Below are 17,314 nucleotides of genomic sequence, written 5' to 3'. Positions count from 1 at the left end.
TTGCTTCCTTGTCACCATCGAGGATTAAAGCCTCATGGCCAGGCTCCACTAGATACAAGTAAGCCGCAAATGCATCGTGGATGGCGGCTGGAAAGGGATGCTCAGGGCCCATACGATAGTCCACCGAGAAGACTCTTGTACCAGGCCCAATGTCCTTTGCCAATCGACACAAGAAGTCACGATGTGAGGCTGGTGATAAGAAGGCGTAGCCCCCACCATGGAAATAAAGTATTACAGTTGAACTTTTAGGTCGTTTATCGCCCTTGATCGGTAAAGCCTCGATCCATTCGCCTCTTAGAGTATAGGTGCCTTCTTCAATATTGTCTAGCTGGCCAACTTCTTCAGGCATGTTTGGCAAGCGATAGGGGCTAAGCATGGGTAAATGCATAGACTCAAGATACCCCTGACTTGGATTCATCACATCGTCTGAATGCCCCCGATCCTTCAGTTGCTTGCGAAGTTGTGCCAAGCTAGCGCGCTCGGGTCTCAGGAGTACATCCAACTTCACCTTAAATTGGATGTTTTTATCTATTCTCACGTTTCGAACCAACGCTGCTTGAATTGGTATAAATCCTTCCACAAACAAGCCCGTGAAGCGTAATTGCCCAATGGTCTGTAGCTGTGGCCCCACTGAACGCAAGAGAGCCATAACAACGGTCCACCACCATGTCCAGCCGAGGGGATATTGTTTGGTTGGGTACTTGAACCGCGTGATGACCAAAAAGGGCAGTTCGATGCAATGAAGTCGGATTATAGCCCAGAGCGCTGAAGTGATGAGACACACGAGAAACACAATATCCTGCGGCTTGTAGAGGACTCCCTTGAGATAGGCTCGTTGAAGGAAGGAAGGCGCAGGGAACGGCTGAGGCTTTTGTTGGCTTTGTTGTTGTGCCGCATGTGCTGCTTGCAGAGGGGACATATTGACATCGCCAGGGATAGCCTCGGCTCCATTGTTCTCCACAAGGCCCTGCTCAGGATTAGTGAGGGGCGGGATAGGAGCCCCTGTTCGAGAGTACTTGATATCGCTTTGGACAGATGTCATATTTTTATTATTGGTTCCAAGGGCAGAGTGGGAAGCTGGAAGTAATGGATTAGAAGTATGGCCTGGTGGACTGATGGAAGGAGGAAGAAGAAAGCAAAATGTATTTGACCTATCTTTTATAGCTCCTGACTAACTTAGACGATGATTGAGTCGATCAATACACAGAAGAAGGCACATTCAACCATTGTTTGGAGGGGGGTCACGCCGAGATATTGATGTGCATGTGCCTCGGCTGGCAAAAAGTGAAAATAAGGGGAGGAGATTAAATGAAATGAAAAAAGTGTTGTTCTCCACAGGGCCAGTGCGTAGCAGATACAATCTACAATCTGGTTCAGCACCACTCATTATCATGTGCTTCTCAGCTCCCTCTTGAATGCCGTAAAAGTAAACGCTTCTTCAGGGATAACATTACGTCTGCATACCCCCAATATTATCTTAGATACCATTTTCTAGCAGCAGCAGCAGGCCGTAAATACATTACGCGACAAAAAAGCGATTTAGGTTTCGCCACGTGACCACAGCGCTTCCCTATTTTTTTCTCAGAGCTTCTTTTGAGCTCATCAAACTTGTCCAAAGTACTAAAGAAGATTAAAGTCCAAAAATCATCGAATTGAACTAGCAATGTCATCCGCCGAGGAATCTCTTTTCATCTCCCAGGTCCTGGCTGTCTATGCAGGTCAGTCTACCAAATTCCCTGCTGACTACATTCCCCCTGGCCTTGCACCCAATTGGACTTCAAAGGTAAAACAAATATAAAAATAAGCATGAGCGCTAGGAACTCTTGAAAACCTGAGTATACGAATCATATATTCCTTTCCGATATGTTTTTTTTTTTTTTTTTTTTTTTTCCTCTTAACTGTAGAGAGCCACTTTCGAAAGGCCTGCCAAGCCCGTGAAAGCCGGGGCTCCAGAAGGAGGTATTTTTTTTTTCCCCCTCAATATTTGGGCTATGAACATTGTCCCTCAATGGTGTATCAAAATACCATTGATATTAAATCGCGTGTACCTATTATGGTATTGGTTTGTAATGTTAGATATCCAAGTGACAATCAAATCGCTCAAATCAGGACAGTGGACGGTCAGTGTTCCGGCACAAGGAACAATTGCAGATCTGAAGCAGGCTTTTCAGGCCAAGTCTGGGATTGAGGTTGCAGCTCAGAGATTAGTACTCAAAGGAAAAGCATTGGTGGATAGCAAGAGTTTAGAGGATTATGGTCTCATGACAGGGTCAGTTGTTCATCTGTTTTCAAAGGCTGGTGGTACTTCCGCTGCAGCAGCTGAAGGAACTTCAGTAACAGCAGACGCGGCTACAGCACCTACATCTCTCTCATCTTCAGCTACTGCTGTCGCCGCTACTCAAGAGTCTGAAAATGCAGGAACCCCAACACAAGCATCAACAACTAAAAAGCCCCTATTAACCTCATATAGGGGACTTTCAGAGAAAGGTACAGCTATTGCAAAGGAAGCCGAGTTTTGGTACTGGCTGAACAGTCAATTGAGGGATAAACTGGGTTCTAAAGAGGATGCAGCCTTGATGACTAAAGGCTTCTTAGGCCAATACCGTGACTTAGTTGGCAATGCGGCAACAAAGGATATTGAGAAAGAAATTGTAAAGAAATAAAAATAAGAGACAAGGAAATATCTTCTTTCTTTCTTAATTATAACAAACAAATGTCTATCAAAGCATGCATCTGTGAATTACAGCGGTAAAGATGCTTAAATGTTTTTCCCTGCGCCTGCCTTGATCACATGATTTGCTAATTTTAATACCAACAGGATCTTTCCATATTTGTACAAAAAGGCCACATGGCCACTTCTGAAGTTCATACATGTATATAAATATTATGCTATTAATTAGAAAAATGTTTTCAAACTAATAGGATTATGAGCAATATCTCTTCACTTAATTATCTGTGAATAAATTAATCACTCTCGAACCCTTCAATTATAAATTATCAAGGGAGATCGTAGAAAGAGGCGTAATTTGATTGAGCAGCTTAATCCTTCAAGTAATTAGTAATATCGGGGAATGTCCCCCTGATGGACTGAATCTTTAAACAAATCAAGAAAAGGAGGGCTCCAGGCCATAAAGATAGTTTATTACGTTTGATGAAGATGATGACCGGATACCATCTCTTCTACTTCAAGATATAGATGTATATAATATGAAGAGGAAAGAATAGAGAGAACGAACGTCCTCTTGGTTCATGAATTGGAGTAATTGACAATGAAGAGTACGTTTTTGCCAAGAAAGAATTTAAACAAAGTTAAGTAGATAAATAAATAAATAAATAAATAAAAAGAGCTGTCCAACAGGTCGCTGATTGTGTGCATTGTGTGGAGAGGAAATATAAAAAAGAGATCAGGTGTCTGAGATATCCTTTTTTATTTTATGCGTTGGTGATGGCAAGGAGATACCCTATTGTGGGTGGATAACTATCAGATGCATGCCACAATTGAACTTTTTTTGTCCATCTGACTTTTCAGAATTGGAAATACAATATGATAATAATCATGTCATTACCATCCCCTCTGCTCGTTTTCAACAATGCCAAAGTATCAAACGTCAAGTGCCAATGATCGAGTAATAGAGTGAGGGGTGATGCTCCATGAATCTATTCGAGTTTGATTTCAGAGACATTTGCTTGAATCAGCTGCTCAATGAATCAAAAGAAGAACCAGGAAAAATGAAGGATCAAGAAGCAAGGCAATGCCGGGATCCGGTAAAGTGTAAAACAAGCTGCCTCTACAGAAGTAGTTTTGAGAAAAGGGGCATTTTTTTGTCTTTCACAAAGTTGGCATGTCTATTTTTGAATATCTGTCATTATTTGATTTTGTCGAAGATCTGTAGAACATGTTTGTCTGTTGCCCCATATCCATGTCCATGTCCATAGTCATGTCCGCGTTCTGTTGTCTCTGTTCATGCTGCCTTTCTGCTCTTTGCTCTCTCATAGCCCAACTTCATCCTCGTACCGTGCTTTTATGTTTTCTATCTATTTTTTTTTTTTTTTTTTTTGTCTTTCCCTTCCATCTGCTCCGTCTTTGTCTTTCTTGTGCACGACCCCTCTCCATTTTTTTTTTTTTCTTTCTCTTTCTTTCTTCCTTTCTTTCTTTCTTTCTTTCTTCAGAGAATCCTCTTCTTTTTTCTTTCTTACCACGGACGATTACTTGCTTATTACGGATCATATCAAATCGAATCAATCGAGACAAAGCCCTCATTAATCACTTTTCATACTTGTTGGTAAATAAACCATTTTTTTTTTTTTTTTTTTTTTTTATTTTCTTTGAATCAGTTCAATTGTCATGTTTCCTCATTGAAGGGAATGAAGAGATGGCGATGATGCAAAAGCAATGGAGCAATGGTCTGGTTTGTTCATCTCTACACCCCGCCAATGCACAGCAATATAATTGTTCTGAATTGATGTTGCTACCCGCCTTTCGAAGTGAAGGCATATTCTTTTACATTATCCTGGTAGTGCGCAGAGTCGTATCTCCCGATACTCCCACACTCAACATCAAAAAAAATCGTGTTGCACAACGGACACAATTCTCCTTTGAATCTATTGCTCCTTTTTTTTTTTTTTTGTTCTTATTGACAGCAAGCGTAACTTATCATCAATCAAGCTTTGGTTATATTATCCGCAGTACAGCATAGCCTCAACACCATGTCTAAAGACGAGCACAAGGAGCGTCAGCGGGTGACCAAAGGTATATAAGTACAATTGCTTTGTTGGACAGATAGGTTGAGATGAATGTGAATGCTGAGCCACTTTGATATGTGGCGCCAGATGGTCTCCATGAAATGATTACTCAGCTAAAAAAAATTATTTGTCTTAATATGGCTCTTTTTTCATAATTTGGACGGAAATGGATGGAACATAGCCTGTGACAACTGTAGAAAGTAAGTTGTAAATTACGATAATTTGAGCATTGGAGATACGCCAAGATGATTTTCATTTACCCATTTTATTGATTTATTTTTTAAAGAAAGAAAATCAAGTGTGGTAGGTATACAAAAGCATCATCTATACTTTGCTCTATTGACATCAATTACTCAGTTGATCCACTTGAGCATTAATATGGCTAATAAGACTATGATTGTTGATGTCCTATAGACGCAAAAGCGGACGTCTGCACCAGTTGTGAAATCCTTCAAATTCCATGTATGTGCTTTTGTCTGCACCCATCTACTAATTCCCTTTACAATCCCAAATGGTAGTCTGTCTTTACTTAAACTATATGCTTTGGTATTACCTTTTTTTTTTTCTTTTTTCTTCTTCAGGCTTGTATCTAGATCCAACCAAGAAAAGAGGCCCACCAAAAGGCGCTGGACGTATGTGATACGAACAAACTAGGACGTTTTTTTTTTTTCTTTCTTTCTTTCTTTCTTTCTTTGTCCTACTTATTAATGCACAATGTTATACGACCTAATTATTTCCGATATTCAGGACATACCAATGCAGTCGAGGATCGCTTGCACCGTATGGAGGTCATGGTTGGTGGACCGGCAGAAGACGAGAAAGCTGAGAGCTCAAGCAGTGAAGCAGGGGTACAATCCTCTAGTATTGCATCTTCCATAACTACTACACCAAAGACGAGGCGGCGGAAATCCACGAAAAGCAATGTCAAACCCTCTTTACAGAAACCAGAGCAAGATCTTCAAGGAGAAGAACAACAACAACAGCCTACACCCGAGCTCGTTATAGAGCAGCAGCAACAGTACCCAGCTCAGTCATTTCATACAGAAAATACTTCAATACAACAGCAACAGCAACAGCCAATCTTTCATCAAGGCATGAGCCAAAGTCCTGAAATACCATCACAGACACATTCTAATGATATTCAGCAGCACATTGTTGATCCCCAGCTGATCAGCTCCATTCACTCATTAAGGGATACCACTTTCCAAGCTTTCAACTCTCCGTCACCTAATTTAGGATCAGAACACTCTCAGCTAAGCGATCTCACAGAACGTTCACCATCTGTCGATCATTTACCAAAATTTAACTTGAACACGCCATCAATGGCTGAAGTCGATGATTTGGAAGAAGATATGGGACACTTGACGCTGGATCATAAAGGAATTGAGCGCTATGTGGGCAAATCTTCACCAATGTTTTATAATCGCCGACACTGGGGTGGCTATTCAATACGGGAACGAGAGCAACCAGAAGCCCGCAAATTTGTTGAAAACCCAGATTTGCCATCACCAGAAGTCATGACCAAACTTCTTAACCTCTACTTCATTTACGTTCACCCATTCGCCCCTGTCTTCGTGTGGTCCAAGTTTCTGAAACGTCTGCAGAATCGAGACTATTCACCATCATTCCTCTTTGTGCTCAATAGTATCTTTGCATTAGCTTCTCGATTTTCAGATGATCTTTCCTTCAGAACTGACCCAACTAAACCGCAGACGATAGGGGTCAAATTTGCAGAAAAGGCAAAGGCTATCCTTGACACCATCTATGATGCTCCAGACATGTATTGTGTTGGTGGTTTGGTCATACTTTCGTATCAGCAAATGGGAACCGGTGGCGGATATCGTGCATGGATGTTCATTGGACTTGCGATCCGAATGGCACAGCATCTGGGCTTGCATCGAGATTGTATGAAATTGAATCCACATATGCCCGCACTGGATCGAGAGGAAAGGAATCGTATTTGGTGGGCGTGTTTCGTGGCGGATCGCCTCGTCTCAGCCACATTCGGCGGGCCACAGGTATTGACTTCACACACAATTCTATTTGGTTGTGACAAACCATGCTTCTATATACCAATGCATCCATGTTACCCTGCTAAAACCTACAATGGGCTTCCGGCTCCCTGTTTTCCATAGGGCATCAACGAACACGACGTGGATGCAACGTATCCTGAGGGTATCGATGAAGAGAATACTCTGCTAGAGTACCGTTTGGACAATGCACCTATTATGCTGACAGGACCCTCGCCACATTCGGAAAAGAATTTCGTATACTTGGCATCGTTGACAAGGATCATGGGCAGAGTCTTGGTCAGTCTTTATAGTCCACTCTCAAAGGCCTCTTCTTTGTCCAGTTTATCTATGACCAACCCTGCGCCGCTGGAACAGCTTGATAAGGAGCTGACGGACTGGCTTCTGACGCTTCCACCACATTTACAGTTTCGATCTGTGCAGCAGGAACCTGGGACGTTTGTTAGTACATTGCACATGATGTTTTATGCAACTCTAATTCTGTTGCATCGGCCATACAGCCATCAGTCTCCTCATAACACCAATGACTGGACAATCTCGCTTTCGATCTGCACGTCTGCCGCCAATAATACGATTGAGATTGCTAGCAATTTGATGCGGACTACAGATGAACATAGAGACGTGCCTAGGTTAAAATGTTTGCTTCATATGGCGGTATTTATTTTTTTTACGGCAGGTTTAGTTCATATTAATAACTGTACGAGCTTGGATCCAGTTTTGGCTGCTTCGGCAAAACTACGAACAGTTGAGACTCTCCGCTGTCTGAACGTGATTGAAGATGTTTGGATTAGTGGGAAATGGTGTGGAAATAACATTAAGAATCTGCTGAAGTCGCGCAATATTGAGTTGCCATGCTCCGTTGAAGGTATGAAATCTGAAGATCAAAAAAAAAAAAAAAAAAAAAAAAAAAACTTTTTTGTATAAAATACATTTTGAGGTGAATTTGTTTTAATCGTTGTGTAAAAATATAGGATTCAAATATACCATACGTAATGGCGCAGATCCAGCAGTAGCAATGAATAATAGCAACAATATCAACCTTGCAGAGCTTGAGCTCCCCCCTTCAGCTTTGGTTATCCCCAAAGAACAATCGTTTGCGTTTGATATAGATCAGATCATGGGATATTATCAGCCAACAGGAATTCAGCACGCAGAGCCCATGGGCCGCAATTCTAGACACTTTTCTCCCACCCCATACTTCTGTTCAGTTTCTCCCCATCATGCGGCACACAACCAAATACGACCACATCCGGGCCTAACTCAAGGGCACGCTCCTCTTCCACGAAGGCCAAGACAGACCAAAAATGCCGCAGCAACAACGCCATCTCCAAACCCAAGCGGTACTGTGCTATCAAGCAATAGTCCTTCGGGGATGAGTACATCTGTCTACAGTTCATCAATGACTCCAGAATCAATTGTAGCCACTACTGGAGCTGGAACTAATGTTAATAGAGTAGCTGTAAGTATTGTTGGAGCTGATCCAAACCTCTATTCAACACCATTGATTGATCCCTTTGCCGTACCAGGAGCAACTTCGGTTGCCGCCAGCAATTGCCTTCAACCACAACAGCAGCAACAACCTAATGTCGACCCGGCGGTTGCTGCTACCAATGTTGCAAACACATACCAGAACCCATTCTCTGGTACGCTTTGGAGCCTACCAACATCGATAAGCAACGACGAATGGATGCTTTATATGCAGAATGGAGGTACAAATAGCCCTGTGACTCCTGGAAATGATGGAATAGCATCACATATAAACAGTGGCGATACCAACAATAACGTTGACAGCACCAATAGCAACAACAACAGCATTGACAATAGCATCAAGGGTATGGCAGAGCTCAATTCATCAATGTTACTGGACAACACTACTGTGGATCTGGTCCCAAATCATAGTCGTAGTCACGCTACAATAATTCATAGTAATCGAATGCATCCACTTGCACAAAGTTTGACACGGAATGATTTATTTGAGAGTACGATGGATGGTGCTGCGAACAGTAACAGTGCTGTTGTTACTCAACGTCAGGAAGAATCTGGTGCCTCGACAACGTCAACGACCAACTCGTTATTGAGCAGTGGCGGTGGATTTTCACCGCAGGGCTCAACAATAGACCCATCTATTTCACCACAACAGTTAATCCAGCAACATCCACTACAACAGCACCCATCCCCATTGTCACAACATCTTCATCCTCAACAACAGCAACAACAGCAACAGCAGCAGCAGCAACAACAACAACAACATCAACAACTCCTAATGTCACAAGGTGTGGATTCGAACGAGTATACCTACTTTTTGAACAGCTCTTCAGGGATACCTACACCTTCCTCACTCCAACCAACAGGCGTATCGAATCTAGTTTGGGGTGCTTAATAGTAATCTTTTTGCTTTTTGTATATTAGCCCTTTTTTTTTTTTTTTTTTTTTTTTTTTCCTTGAATGTGTTTTTATTTCGTACAAATTTATTTTGTCAGACATGTCTTCACTATAAAAAGACAAAATCAACTTGAAGGCAAAAATAAAAAGACAAGGAATATAATAAGCAACAAAGTGATAAATAAAAGGGAATTGTGAATAGGAAAAATATGCAATGATGAAGTAGAAGTAAAAAAATGGTAAAAACTCATTTTCTACGGTCGCTGGCATAAGGATCGTAAAGCTCAGTAGACTTGGGCGGTCGGCAATCAACATCATAGACCAGAGCGCCCTCCTCACGACCTACCATGGCTGCTACACGCATCCGCCATGTCTGTTTTGTGGGTGTCAGAGCGGTTGTATTGGGAGATGAGGTCGGCGACGATATCAAAGATCCTCTTTGTTCTGACACTGCAGGCTCCAACACTTTTAGGACTCGTGTTTGTACTGATAATTGATTGAGATGACCTGGCGAAGGCTTAGACTTCAATGGCTGCCCATGCTCTTCCTGCTGCTGCTGCTGCTGCTGTTGTTGTTGTTGTTGTTGTTGTTGTTGTTGTTGTTGTTGTTGTTGTTGTTGTTGTTGTTGTTGTTGTTGTTGTTGGTGTCGAAGCATCTGCGATGGCAACAAGATTCCTTGTCGATATGGACGATATCCACCATTGGATGCTGGGTAAGGACGCACTGACCCCTGAAACAGATGCAGCGGGGGTGTTGATTCAAATCCAGACTCTGTCGTGGGAGAGAAATGGCTATCCTGTCCGTTCTCATATTCCTCAGACCGGCCAGGCCCATGCTGTTGCTGCTGCACCTGAAGATGTTCGATTTGGCGATAGATCTCTCCACAGGATTGATAATAGTTGGCACATTGACTATGATGTTGGTGATAGTAGGATAAGGGTGGCTGTGGCTGTTGTGGTGTCATATCCCGAGCTCCCTGCTGTTCATGACTTTGCGGGCCAAAGCCCTGTTGAATGCGACATCCAGAAGTCTGGCGTGAACCATACGAATAACTCCCATAATGGTGGTGCTGTTTTCCTTGAGGGGAAGCGACAGTAGGCCTTTGGCTCGAAGAATGATGCGCCGATGGTCCTGGGGGAGATAGCGGCATATAATGGGCATTACCATAATGCATTTGGTATAGACAGTTACAGTGACTATGAGAATGATGTAGTGAGTGCGCTGGGTAATGGGCATGATCTTGGTGATAATGGGAGGCACGATGAGAGCAGAAATAATTTGGACCTGGGTTCGTCCAGTGAGCACAGGTACTCTGATATTTATTGATATTGTGGCCCTCTATGGGTTGATAATGGCAGGCGATATATTGAAGTTCATTCGGGTGCGGATGTTGATATTGGTGTTGATGTGAAGGATGATGTCGTCCTCGTTGTTCAACTGAACTCCAAGGCTGTTTTCCAAGATCGCTGTATCGACCTGAGTAGTCGAGCCTAACTGAGGATCCGGATCGATTGTTTACTGAATGGTAGTCTTGCATCGACCCATACTCAGGCCCAGAGGATGATGAACTCGAAGAACTACTGCTAACTCGTCTTGATAGCCCCGCTGACTGTGTTCTCGATCTGCCTAAAACCTGTTGCTGTTGCTGTTGCTGTTGCTGTTGCTGTTGCTTTAGTTGTAGTTGTAGTTGTTGTGATGTTTGTGCGGTAGCCACATCGGATCGTGACGGTCGACTAGCTGCATTAGTAACTAACTCTGCATTCCGTTGCGGACATCGTTCATTTAAACCCAAAGATGAAGCGGATAGTCCTGTAGAGGCTTCCACTGAGTCTGCTGGTTGCTTCGGTCTGTCGTCATCGAAGATACGGGCCCTAGCCTCTGCATAGGCTTTTTCTCGCTCTTCCATGGAAAGAGTCCGTGAAGATAATAGAGTGGCTTCGCGTCGTAGGCCAGCCGATATGTCGCTGCTGCATCTGGCTTCACAAGCACTCGCTGCCCTTGGTGGACATCTTTTGAGGACTTTGGTGGGCTGTATATTCGCCATTGATCGAACTTGGCCTTGTTGTTCCATTGTGCTGTCACCTTTATCATCAATGTGCTCTTCTTTATTATCCCTTTCTTGGCTTTCAGTTTCTTCATCATCATCATCATCGTGTTCCACCAAGTCGTGAAATCGTAGCGGTGGACTGTATGTTTATGTATAAAAACATGATTATAATTAATATTAACGATATGCAAAAAAAAAAAAAAAAAAAAAAAAAGTATCATCGATAAGACCTACATGGCGGAATGCTTTGTCTTGGACAATGTGATTCGTTTATGCAATGGATCAACTTTCCGGGCCAGTTGAAAGTAAATAGCAGATCGATGGATGATCATTCGATAATAAGAGTTCAGCCAAGGGAACTCTAACTGGGTTTGACTGTGAAATAGTGAAATACAAAGTGTATTGATATATATGAGTAAATGCGTGCCAGACGAATGAAGATTCTATAATCTGTGCTCGTTTGTAATGTGTGCAACCCTGACTCAACAAATGTTTAACTTCTCTCCAAACCAAAACTTACTTTGGATCTTGAATAAAGTTGCAAAAGTCACGGTCTAACTTTAACAGAAAAAGCCGGTCATGGCGGTTATTCAGGGCCGTGAGCAGAAACGGATCTAGATATCCGCTGGAAGATGACTCTGAGCATCGGTGACTACAATCCACCGCCTGTTCGGCATCAGTGCGGATACTGCCGCCGCTATTGCTGTTGATGTTGGCGCTACCAGCGCTACTATGATTTTGAAAGTTCATAAACTTGTTGTTGTTATCATGGTTGCTTTCGACGTTGTAGCCATTGCCAGTGTTTTTACTTTTGTTGTTGTCGTGTTGGCTACCCTTTTCTTGTCCTCTCAAGGGCCCATCCAAGGATACCACTAACGCATTTGGGCAATTGCTGGCTCGGTCCAGTGAAGTCGCGTTAGGTAGCGTGGATACCATAGCAACTGATGTGCTTTCTGATGACATCTCGGAATGGTCATCGGAAGTAGACACAGGATAAGAAGAGGAAGTACTTGGATTGTGATGACAAATGGGTTGGGGGAATGATGAAGTCGAATGTATGATGGAAGCTTCCTGTGGTCCTTCTTTGGCCATGATTCTTTCTATACTCGATGATGACAACCAGGCCTGTTTTGGTTCATTGCGTGTCATATCAGTGGACGTTTGGAAATCTTGACGACTTCTTCTTTGTTTAGCTAAGTTGTGAACCTTGTCGGTCTAAAGTTTTATACAAGGTAGAGAGGTGTGAAAAAGAAATGGTTTAAGAGGCTACCATGGCGAGGTAATAAGAAGGGTATCGAGCGCATCAAGAAGCGGCGACAATTTGGATGCATCCTTAACATTGTAAAGAGCTGCCTTTTTTCTTTTTTTTCTAAAAGTCAAGATTCTGTGATTCGGCGCATTTTTTTTTTTTTTTTTTTTCAATGTGGCACCAGGCAGGCGCATGCGAGGATTACGGTAAGAAATCTAACCTGATCCCGTGGTTCGGATGGATTTGTCATGGCTGTGGATGGATCAATCGATAAAAAGAAATAAAAAGGAATCTTCTGTGGCTCAAAACAATACAAAAATACACATTCTATGATGTGATCTGAAGAAGGAGGAAAAAAAAAAAAAAAAAAAAGGAGAAAGAGAATGCGGCAAAGAAAAGAGGAGAGAAAAAGATAGAGAGTAAAGAGGCTTATGGGCTCACCCTCCTGTGAATGTACAATGCATTGAAACTATAGTCAAAAGAATAATGATGGCGAATTGAAGGATATTCTATGAAGAGAAAGAGAGAGAAAGAGAGAAAGAGGTATTTTTTAAAAAAAAAGGCCTTCAGAATGATATGGAAAATGCGCAGGACATTGTGTAAATGAATAAAGGGATAGCAATAACAAATTAAGGAATATAAGGTGTATACAATGAGAATGGGCGCAGGCCAGCAGAATAAAATCGAAGGATAGGGAACAAAGAGCAATCAGATCCCACTCGAACTACACTATATTTGTATCCCATATCCCAATGTCTATCATAAGTGAAGGCCAAATAGAATGAAAGCAAACAGCATAGACTATCCCCAGTCTTGCCTTGACACGTTGTCTTTTTTTTTTTTTTTTTTTTTTTTTTTCCTTTGCTGACTCAATTTAGCCTGTCTATTCCAAGCCAAGCAAGTCCAAAGGATTTTTTTTTTTTTTTCCTACTCTCCATCTGCCCTTTTTATACCTTTCGTGTTTTCTTTTGTATTTCAGGCCATTGTGGCAATCTTCATCCTAATTGGTTCTTTTATTTGTCCCACTTTTTCCTTATTCCTTACACACAACTCTAAAAAAAAAAATTGCCACATACCCCGACAGCTCATGTCTGCGGACTCTGTTTCTGCACAAGGGCAAGGGACAAATAAAAAAAAAATAAAAAAAAGACCCTGAAGTTCTAGATCATTGTCAATTGGTGTTCTGAGAAGTATATCTCGGAGAAAAAGCATTCCTATTGGTCACCTACGGAAACGCGCGTATTCTTCCTAGGGTCTCATTCTATAGAACACGCGTCTTACTGTCTCTATAGACTGGCCTAACCGCCACTGCTGTTACTGGCTGCTCTCTACTAAGTGACACTATGATTATATAATACATAATGTTTATTTTTAAGCTAAGGACTCTAAGTACACATTCAGGAACTTGTCAGGTCGTGCGTAAGCAACATTTGACCGTCATTAATAGGCCGATAGAGTAAGCAAAAAAAAAAAAAAAAAAAAAAAAAAAAAATAGTTTATATTAAAACACGGTTTGTCAGATGTTATAAAGTGTATATTTCTATAAAATATCAAGTAATTTTTTTTTATTTTTGTTCATTATCTCCACCTGTGAGACAACACAAGGGTAAATTGTAGAAAAAAAAAAAAAAAGAGAAAAATAAAAAATAAAAAATAAAAAAAAAAAAGCAAAATACACAGCGAACATAAATATGAGAATCAGGTCCTTGGAATGAGGTGTATAAATGCACGACATGGTATAGAAATTTGTCTTTTTTTTTGCTCTCTTTTTTTTTTTTTTTTTTTTTTTTTCTCTTTTGCAATTTACATTTACATTTACATTTGCATTTGCATCAGATAGTGCAAAAGTCGTGCGAGCAGAAAAATAGGTAAATAGAAAGCAAAATATTAAAGTATACATAAATAAGCTATAATGGGGGTCGAACAATAAAGGAATAAGGATTGTCTTGATTCCTTCGATGCTGTCTCTTAAAATCCCATAGGATGCTGGTGATGATGTTGAGATTGCATCCCTTGTTGTGAGTGATGGTGATATTGATTTGGGTGAGCATGTGGATGAGGGAGCTGATGTGGCTGGTGCTGGTGGTGACCCAATGGATGCATCGAAAGAGGATGACCATGTTGCATATTGTTTAGGATCGGATCACACAACTGGAATTGGTTCTGATGATGCATTTGCTGGCTTTGCTGTTGTTGCTCCTGTTGGAACGCCGCCGCAGCCTGCTTGGCCGCCTCTTCTTCTGCCTTCTTCTGGCGTCGCCATTCTTTCCTCATCTCCTTGAACTCTGCAAGTCACACAAAATATAAAATAATTAGATTGGGGTTTTTCAATCTCGGGGTATGAAAGTTGAAGTTTGCACATTGAAGAGAAAAACAATAAAAAAAATAAAAAAAAATAAAAAATAAAGAAAAAAGACCTACCAGATGGATGACGCTTTGGTCCATGCTTCTGCATGTTGACATGTGCATTTAAATGATTAAGAGTACCATAGGCTTTTTCACAATCTCCCCAGTTGCAGACATAGAGGCGCTCGATCTCATCGAAGCGACGGCGTGGTCTCTTCTTGGTGTTCACCCCAGATAGGGGAACAAATGAATATGTCTTTGCTGCACCGTTCTGTCCATTATCGCCTGCATCTGCCCCAAACCATGTACCCGGTCCCATCTGTGGGAGTGGTTGATGTTGCTGTGGTGGTGTATATGGATGTGTGCTTGGAATCAAAGGTTGGGCGTACGGTGAGCTGCTGGGCGACATCTGAGATGGATGAGTGTGAGTTGAGTTTTGTGTCGGCATATGTTGATGTTGCTGAAGTGTCATCGTGTCCATGTATCCGGCCAGCGGAGACGACCGAATCATTCCGGCCTGGACCCCTGGAACTGTACTAACACCCACACCCATTAGGCCACCCTGCACAGGAAATGGACTGCCCATGAGTGGACTAGACCCAGAGTTCTCGGGACTTGTTAAACCATTCATCATAAGACTAGAGCTCGTGTCGATAGAAGGAACAAATGGGTAAGTAACGCGTCTCTGGTTGGCGCCGGTAATGGGTGAGTCTTGGCCGTTGGTGTGTGAGGATATCAGAGTAGGTGAACCGTTTCTGATGTAATCAGTTTGCTGCATCCTTGATGGGTCCTCAACAAAGCTTGGTTGTTGATGGTGGTGTTGGGTATGATGATGATGATGATGATGATGAGAATAAGGATGGCCCTGCGTAGCATACAGGTTGACCGGAGGAGGCGCTGATTGCCTGTTGTGGAGAGCAGGAGCAAAATAAGAGATTCGGGTACAGAGATAGAAAAGTGAGAAATGATATGATTAATGTTTGGGTCTAAAAAAAAACAAAGCCATGCACAATACAAAATGAGCTGAACGGCGGTCCAGTGCCGTGTTGTCAATCCATGCTTTGTTGAAATGAGACTAATCTGATGGTCAAGGGACACAAGGGAGCGTGCGCAGGAGGGGGGGGGAATATTACAATCTTAGAATCCAAGAGCGACAAAGAATAATTGTGATTATTATAATAATTATAATAATAAAATGAAGACAAATATTATTATTGAGCAATGTACACAAGGGCGGGGGGTAGGTAAACTGAATATGAAATGGGTTTGTCGTGACGTGCACAATCAAAAAGGAAATGAAAACCTCGTTTTTGTGTGCTGGAAGGGACTGTCCTCATCCTTGGATCATTCTACGTGCTTTTCTTCATGCCAATATTGCCTCCTGTCGAGAATGCACAATATACGTCATTAAAAGGGGAAGGGAAAATGAAAAAAATAAAAAAAAATAAAAATAAAAAAAGTACAAAGAAAAAAAAAGATATGGTGCGTGCGTTTGAGGTAAATGAGTACCAAAGAAAAGCGACGATGGAGTACAGTGAAGGTTGATGTATGATGAGATTATTCATAAATAAACGATGAAATGAATTCCGAGGCGCAATTTGACACCAAAAATAACAATATTGTCCATCCTCACTGGATGACAACACAGCAATTTGTTTTAGATCCAATGAACAACTTCTGTATTGAATATGATGAAATCACTCTCAGCCAACAAAGAACAGCGTATCTCGAGGTTCATAAGATGGAGTGCGTATGAAAAGGTGAGAATATGTGAAAACAAAATGAAATAAAATGACAGATTGGGGCGCGAGAACCAAAGAAGCGATGATCCAACCTGGCGGAACTGCTTGATAAGCTTTCAACTTACATGATAGTGTAATGGTTTCAGAAAAGAGATGTTGATTTCGCTGTTACGACGTTTGTAGCTCTTGTAATAAGCAGTTGAAGAATTCTAATAAAAAAAATAAAAAAAAAAAAAAAAGCTGACATTAGGTTTAGTTTGTCGGGATAAAAAAAGCTGATGTGCTTGCAATTCCTCGTCAGCAAGCTTCAACGCTAAAATACTAAACGGGACAGATTGTTTTATTTGCCTCTGGCAGGAGGATGTATCGTTGCAGTAGAAAGAATACAGCGAAGAACGATGGTCGAAAAAGGAGACGAAGGGAGGGATTTGACAGGGTAAGCGGATATTGCTGATCCATGCTCCCTCTCGAAACATCTTATCTTTCACATTTTTCACATTCTTTCTCACTCGCCCTCGTTACATCTCTTTTAATGTGCCGTCTCCATGGCCTCTGAAGACCATGTTCCTTTTCGAGCCGACTAATGACGTGATCAGGGATATATAAGATAGCTTCGGAGCGCGTTGTCTTTTCAATTGTCTTATTCATTGACTAACATTTGAGAAGATTATACCCGGGCGATTGTAAGAGAATGAACAATGACAGGAAAAAGAGAGAGGAAGAAGGAGAAAGAGAGAGGAAGGAAGCTCTTGATCCCAGTAATCAGATTGAATTA

At 41.8% G+C, this 17,314-nt stretch overlaps 4 protein-coding genes across 4 annotated transcripts; 2 read left to right on the top strand and 2 right to left on the bottom strand.

The window, feature by feature from the left end:
• Window positions 1-1,550: 1,550 nt before the first annotated feature.
• On the top strand, window positions 1,551-2,711 carry BCR41DRAFT_425412 (ubiquitin-related domain-containing protein). Its single transcript, XM_022030585.1, has 3 exons — window positions 1,551-1,783; window positions 1,905-1,959; window positions 2,077-2,711. Exons 1-3 carry the CDS (start codon window positions 1,664-1,666, stop codon window positions 2,661-2,663), a joined length of 762 nt encoding a protein of 253 aa, XP_021877213.1. The 5' UTR covers window positions 1,551-1,663; the 3' UTR covers window positions 2,664-2,711.
• A 3,444-nt stretch (window positions 2,712-6,155) lies between these two features.
• On the top strand, window positions 6,156-7,697 carry BCR41DRAFT_312128 (fungal-specific transcription factor domain-domain-containing protein; the record flags this gene model as incomplete). Its single annotated transcript, XM_022021071.1, has 2 exons — window positions 6,156-6,761; window positions 6,879-7,697. The coding sequence occupies 2 exons, from the start codon at window positions 6,156-6,158 to the stop codon at window positions 7,695-7,697; spliced, it is 1,425 nt and encodes a 474-aa protein (XP_021877212.1).
• A 1,879-nt stretch (window positions 7,698-9,576) lies between these two features.
• Window positions 9,577-12,485, bottom strand: BCR41DRAFT_176545 (hypothetical protein). Its single transcript, XM_022019737.1, has 4 exons — window positions 11,723-12,485; window positions 11,437-11,577; window positions 10,796-11,341; window positions 9,577-9,798 (listed from the first exon to the last, which is right to left on the bottom strand). The coding sequence occupies exons 1-4, from the start codon at window positions 12,349-12,351 to the stop codon at window positions 9,681-9,683; spliced, it is 1,434 nt and encodes a 477-aa protein (XP_021877211.1). The 5' UTR covers window positions 12,352-12,485; the 3' UTR covers window positions 9,577-9,680.
• Window positions 12,486-14,419: 1,934 nt separating this feature from the next.
• On the bottom strand, window positions 14,420-15,116 carry BCR41DRAFT_312156 (hypothetical protein; the record flags this gene model as incomplete). Its single annotated transcript, XM_022021073.1, has 2 exons — window positions 14,420-14,736; window positions 14,873-15,116. The coding sequence occupies 2 exons, from the start codon at window positions 15,114-15,116 to the stop codon at window positions 14,420-14,422; spliced, it is 561 nt and encodes a 186-aa protein (XP_021877210.1).
• Window positions 15,117-17,314: the final 2,198 nt, after the last annotated feature.

The sequence above is a fragment of the Lobosporangium transversale genome, assembly GCF_002105155.1.
Source record: "Lobosporangium transversale strain NRRL 3116 chromosome Unknown BCR41scaffold_49, whole genome shotgun sequence".
Taxonomy (NCBI): Eukaryota; Fungi; Mortierellomycota; class Mortierellomycetes; order Mortierellales; family Mortierellaceae; genus Lobosporangium; species Lobosporangium transversale.
The sequence above is the reverse complement of the archived record's forward strand: the minus strand, read 5'-3'. Positions and strand labels throughout refer to the sequence as shown.